The sequence below is a fragment of the Phaethon lepturus genome, unplaced genomic scaffold, assembly GCF_000687285.1.
Source record: "Phaethon lepturus isolate BGI_N335 unplaced genomic scaffold, ASM68728v1 scaffold11190, whole genome shotgun sequence".
Lineage (NCBI taxonomy): Eukaryota > Metazoa > Chordata > Aves > Phaethontiformes > Phaethontidae > Phaethon > Phaethon lepturus.
In genome coordinates this window covers 30,618-36,534 of record NW_010509840.1, presented here as the reverse complement: position 1 = coordinate 36,534, position 5,917 = coordinate 30,618, and the positions used below count along the sequence as shown (strand labels likewise).

General features: G+C 39.6%; 1 protein-coding gene across 1 annotated transcript in view; it reads right to left on the bottom strand.

Annotated features, from left to right (window-relative positions):
• CWC27 (CWC27 spliceosome-associated protein homolog (S. cerevisiae)) overlaps positions 1 to 5,917 on the bottom strand; it is a gene marked incomplete at its 3' end in the record, with an annotated part of 15,401 nt that overhangs the window by 1,975 nt on the left and 7,509 nt on the right. The window contains exons 8-9 of the mRNA XM_010288314.1: positions 4,090 to 4,169; positions 889 to 922 (exon numbers count right to left, since the gene is read on the bottom strand). Coding sequence (XP_010286616.1) covers positions 889 to 922; positions 4,090 to 4,169 — 114 coding nt within the window. The remainder of the gene's footprint in view (positions 1 to 888; positions 923 to 4,089; positions 4,170 to 5,917) is intronic.

Below are 5,917 nucleotides of genomic sequence, written 5' to 3'. Positions count from 1 at the left end.
AATTACAAAGAAGAGTCCAAGAACCTGAAATCATACTATGTTTTGTGGAAAAAAACAACAGGAAACAGAGTGAAAGCAGACTGGCTTTTTTAGTCACAAGAATGGGATAAATTGTGTCTTTCCTTCACGTCCTCAGTGCATCAACTAACAGTGCAGTACCTCTGCATGGTGGATAGCTATGGAAAACAGTACATTTAAGGATTCAGTTTAGGGAATGGGAGATTACATTCCTGGTTAATATTACATTCTTATCTCAAAAGCAATCCTCCTTGACCTATGGCTGGAGGCAGAGACATACTTCAGCTAGCAATCTTACTCTGCACCATGTGTGACAATCTCCTTGTAATTAAAACAGCCCCCATGTTTGGTTGAATGTTACTGCTTTGTTATTCAGATTTCCTGTCTTTCAGAGGTGACAGTCTTCATCAGTACAATTTAATTGATAAATATTCACTGAAAATTTGATTACTTGAAGAAATCTTTCCAACAGGACTCTCACTCATACACAGATTTCCCCTAAAACATTGGAGTTATATCATTATTCATGACAAACATACTTAACTCTTTTTTTTAGAAGCAATTTCAGGGATTTTATTAATGGTTTGTCACTCTGTGGTACATAACTTCCCATATACCTAACTTACTGACCAAAATACCTCATTAGCAGTTTTTATAAAATGCAGTAGGTAGTATGCAGTAGTAACTCTACCCTGCTGTGAATATTCACAATGGTCAAACCTCAGAGCTCTGAAAGGGCCTCCAGCCTTTTGCTGGAAATCTGACTTGAGCTAGTTTTCAAAAACCTCTACAGTAGCATTTGTCCCCCCAAGAAAATCTAATTCACACACAGTAAAACACAAAGACTTAATTGTAAAAAAAATTACTTACCTCACTCAAATCCCTTTCTTCACTTGCTGCTTCACTAAAAGAAGAAAAATAATCATAATTACTTAGAAGTACCAGAGGAGATTTAAAATACTTTATTAAAAAAAACAGTTCTTCAATAAAAAATCTTGATCGGTTCGCGACTAGAAATTTGAGTCAACCTAGTCATTTATATCATCCTGACATTCATCTTAAAACTACCAGTTAATAGTATTTTCTATCATTTCAGTGTCATAATCCTTTCTAATTAGAAATATTTAAAAACACAGGATAACACTACAGACTTTCATGTAAGGGATAAATTCTAACTATATCTTGAGCTATTCAGACAAAACACTAACGTATAAAGTTAAAAAAAAAGCAAACACCACAACACAACTCAATTAAAATGGGTGGTTTTGATCTCACATATCAATCAATTTCTAGCTTTAATTGCTAATAGTCTGTATTTTGGAAAGCTTTTGCTATAAGGAATGTTTGACATGCACTATACTGATTACTAAGCTTAACATCAAAATTTTCAATTGTTATACAGCTACAGTTTAGGGTATTAAAAAAAGGAATCTATTTGAATATACTAAGGCTACCATATCCGCTGTTAATTGTCACAAACTAATAATAAAGACCCTTGAAGATTTTTCCATCCCACACTTTAAAAAAAGAAGTTATGCTAGAGAAACAAAGCCAGGAATATTTGCCAAAGTCAAGGCTTTGAAGTAGTCTCTAAGCCATCAATAAGTAATCAAGGTTATCAAAGAAACTGCAGATTTGTTGGAATCAATGACATTAATTAAATTTTAAAAACCAATCCATAAAAGTCTCTGTGGAAGTACTTCTTAATAGAAGATTATGATTTAAAAACAAAAACACATTTATAAATATTAAAGAAAATATTTAGAATACATCCAGGTCTGTAGTTCTCATGTCAGACCTGAAGAAGCAGAAGCCACAGTGAAAGGTAAAATAACCTACCTGGGATTTGTGACATGGCTATAAAGGCAACTGCCTTATGAACCTCTAGGAGTGTTTTGAAAGGGCTACACGTGGTCATGGATGATGTCTCTGACATATTTGGACTCACAAAGAATCTTTAACCAAAGGTTTTTAAGGAAAATAAGTAGTCCTGGGGTGATGGGAAAGTCCATGCACGAATATACAGATGGGTAAAAGATAGGAAGAAGCAAACAATTACTTCTTGCAAAGGAGGAAGATCCACAGTAGTCTGTGTTGGGGCTTGAGCTGTTCAGTGAACTCAGTAACAAAGCAGGGAAACAGCCAGGTCACCAAGTTTTTTGATAACACTAAGTTGCTCAGGATAGTAAAGCCAAGAGCAGATTGAAGAACTGCAGAAGGACTTGAATGATGAGAAAATAAAATGATAGATGAAATTTAAAGCTATGCACATAAGGAAAAGGAGTCCCACATACAGAACAAGGAGCTCTCAGCTGACCATCATTGATCATGATGTATCCCTCAAGGGTCAGTATGGGACCCAGCACTCTTTAATATCTTCATCAATGACATAAACTGTGGGATCGAGCAGACCCTCAGTAAGAGAGCAAGCTGAGTGATGTGGCTGACAGGCCCAAGGGATGCGATGCCATCCAGAGAGACCTGGACAAGCTGGAGGAATGGGTCTGTGTGAACCTCGAGGTTCAACAAGGCCAAGTGCAGGGTCCTGCACCTGAATCAGCACAACCCCTAGTATCAGTACAGTCTGATAATAGCAGCCCTGCTGAGAAGGACTTGTGATGAAAACCTGGACATGAGTTGGCAATGTGCACTTGCACCCCAAAAGGCAAACTGTATCCCAGGCTGCATCTAAAGCACTGTGGCCAGCAGCTCAAGGTGGGGGGGGATTCTGCCCCTCCACTCTGCTGAGACCCCACCTGGAGTCCTGCATCCAGCTCTGGAGCCCTCAGCACAGGAAAGACATGGACCTGTTGGAGCGGGTCCAGAGGAGGGACACAACAATGATCAGAGGGATGGAACACCTCTCCTGTGAGGACAGGCTGAGAGAGTTGGGGTTGTTCAGCCTGGAGAGGGGAAGGCTCCAGGGAGACCTTCTTGCAGCCTTCCAGTACTTAAAGGGGTCTTATGAGCAAGCTGGGGACAGACTGTTCAGCAGAGCCTGTTGCAATAGGACCAGGGGTAATGGTTTTAAACTAAGAGAGGGTAGATTTAACTAGAGACAAAGAACAGATTTTTCACAATGAGGGTGGTGAAACGCTGGCACAGGTTGCCCAGAGAGGTGGTAGATGCCCCATACCTGGAAACATTCCAGGCCAGGTTGGACTGGGCTCTGAGCAACCTGATCTAGTTGGGGATGTGCCTGCTCATTGTGGGTGGGGCTGGATTAGATGACCTTTAAACGTCCCTTCCAACCCAAACTATTCTAGGCTAAGGAAATTCTTGGAGTTGATATATTTTCATGGAATTGTCTCAGCTCAATACTCAACAGCCGTTAAAAAGGCAAATAAAAAGTTAAGTAGTATTTAAAAGAAACAGGGAAGAAAACAGAGACCATACAGATTTGTGATTCACCTTATTTTTAGAAGTTGTTTAGATTTGGAAAAAAAAAAAAGTAATTTCAGAACAGAACTAGGTTTCAGAAGAGCAACAAGAATAACCACAGGTACAGAACAACTGCTGTGTTAAGAAAAGTTGAGTAGGCTTTAGAAGTTTAGGCTAGAAAAGAGATGGCCTAAGAAGGGATTGTGGTAAAGACAGGTATAAAGGGACTGCTCACCGTCCCTTCCAGCATAAGTTAGAATTTATCAAATTATGCCAGTAGCAGCCAGGTTCAGAACAAAAATGGGAGGTAATTCTGCTTGTAGCAGACAGGAAGGTGCAGATGTAAATAATATTACAAGAAACTGAGTAAGTACTTTGATGAGAGCTCTATGAAGGATTACTAAATAGTTGAGCCACATAATTCTGACAGTCCCCTGAGCTGAAAGTAGATGGAGACTGGGAGACTACTCAGGTAAACATTAGGCTTGCCCTGCTTTTACTCTTTCTTGGGCATCCACTGATGGCCAATGCTGGTAACACCACAGTGGGTTAGAGGAACATTTGGTCCAATCCAGCATTGCCATTCTTAATTCCTTAAAGAGTAACAGACAAACAATGAGTATACATGATGTTAATCAGCTAACATCCTGAAAGTAAATCTGTTCTGGAAATTGGAAACCATATATTAACCTTTTGACAGCAGGAACTGAGCTTAGATGTGGATCATCCTTCAGTAGATCATGACTACTCTTACTTTTTCCCTTCATGCTCTGTTAAAAAAAAAAAAAAGAAAAAAGAACTTTGAGTGTTTGAGACAATAGACGGTGAAAAAGGATAATGGTAAGAAAAAGGTAACTTGTTTGCTTTAGCCTAACCAGTAAGCAAAACACTTGTAATAACAGAAGAACAAAGAAAGGGTTCCAGAAAGAGAAGCATCAAACTGATCCCATGGATTTAAAAGGTATTTTTGCAATAGCAATGCACTTAATTTTAAAGGAAAGAGAAGAAGGAAAAAAAAAAGAAGAAAAAAAAAACCTGGGAGGTAAGAACCACAGAGCCAGTAGAACAACCACACAGCCATTCACACACCATTCCTTCCACCACCTCAGCAGGATGTGGGAGAGAAATGGAAAAAAGGTAAAACTTGTGGGTCGATACAAAGACAGTTTAATAAAATGGGGGGAAAAAAGAGAATAATAAGAATGATAATAAAGATACACAAAATAAGTGATGCACAATGCAATTGCTCACCACCTGCCAACTGAACTGATGCTCAGCCAGTTCCCAAGCAGCAGCCCTCCCTGGACAACTCCCCCAGTTTACATACTGAGCCTGACGCCGTATGGTATGGAATATCCCTTTGGCCAGCCTGGGTCAGCTGTCCTGGATGTGTCCCCTCCCAGCTTCCCATGCACCCCCAGCCTCCTTGCTGGCAGGCCAGCATGAGCAGCTGAACAGTCCTTGATTGCTTAGGAACAACTAAAAAAATTAGTGTGTTATCAACATTATTTTTATTCCAAATCCAAAACACAGCATTATACCAGCTATCATGAAGAAAATTAACTCTATCCCAGCTGAAACCAGGACACAACTCAATGAACTACCATGTACAAAGCAGTACTTCTCAACTGGTAGATCACTAATTAGCCTCCTAAGGAAAAAAAAGAAATTAACAACCGGCAATACATCAACCTGCAACACATCATGCAGAAATCATCTATGGTAGCAAGCACTCAAATAAACCTAAGAACACATAAGATCTTCAGGGGGAAAGATTGCAGTAAGAAAGAATTCCCCAGGCTAATCCAAAAAGTACACTTAAATTTCAGACTGAAATAATACTGAAAATCTCTATTACAAAAACAGCCTGTATTGTGACCCAAATGCCTCCATTTCAGTTGCATTAGATAATCCTTTCAGGAAGGCAGTTGTCTCCAGCCCTGTCTTCTGTCCCATCTCTTGCTGCTCCTGACTGGACTCTCTGCATGGGGACCCTGGTCTTGGTTATTGCTTGCTGTGCCCAGGACTCTCAATGGACCTGTTACCACCAACCAACTCTGCCTGCTGTATCCACCCTGTGGGATTGTGCCCCTTCTGGTGAGTGCGCTGCCTGTGCTGGAATCACTCTTGTCCTTCCTCATGCAGCCATTCTACTCCTGCCACTCCTTGACACAAAATTCCCTAATCCTGTGATTTCTACCTTCTATAAACTCCTCGGGTACACTAATTTTCTAAGATTCGTACCCTCTGTAATATAACCATTTACAGACCTCCTGATACAGAAGACACTGTTAGACCTATAACTTTTAAAAGACACCAATGGCCCTAATCCCTTGTTTAATCCCTTTTTGGAAGTATTTATACTTCTCACTTTAATCATGTTCTGTAGCATAAATGTTCACAACTTTAATTCCAAGAGGGAAAAATACTATTTCTTTTTATATTGATTTACTTAATTATCTTTTAGTCTTAACTTTTGTATTGTAAGAAATAGGGAATAATCATTCTGAGCTCTCGC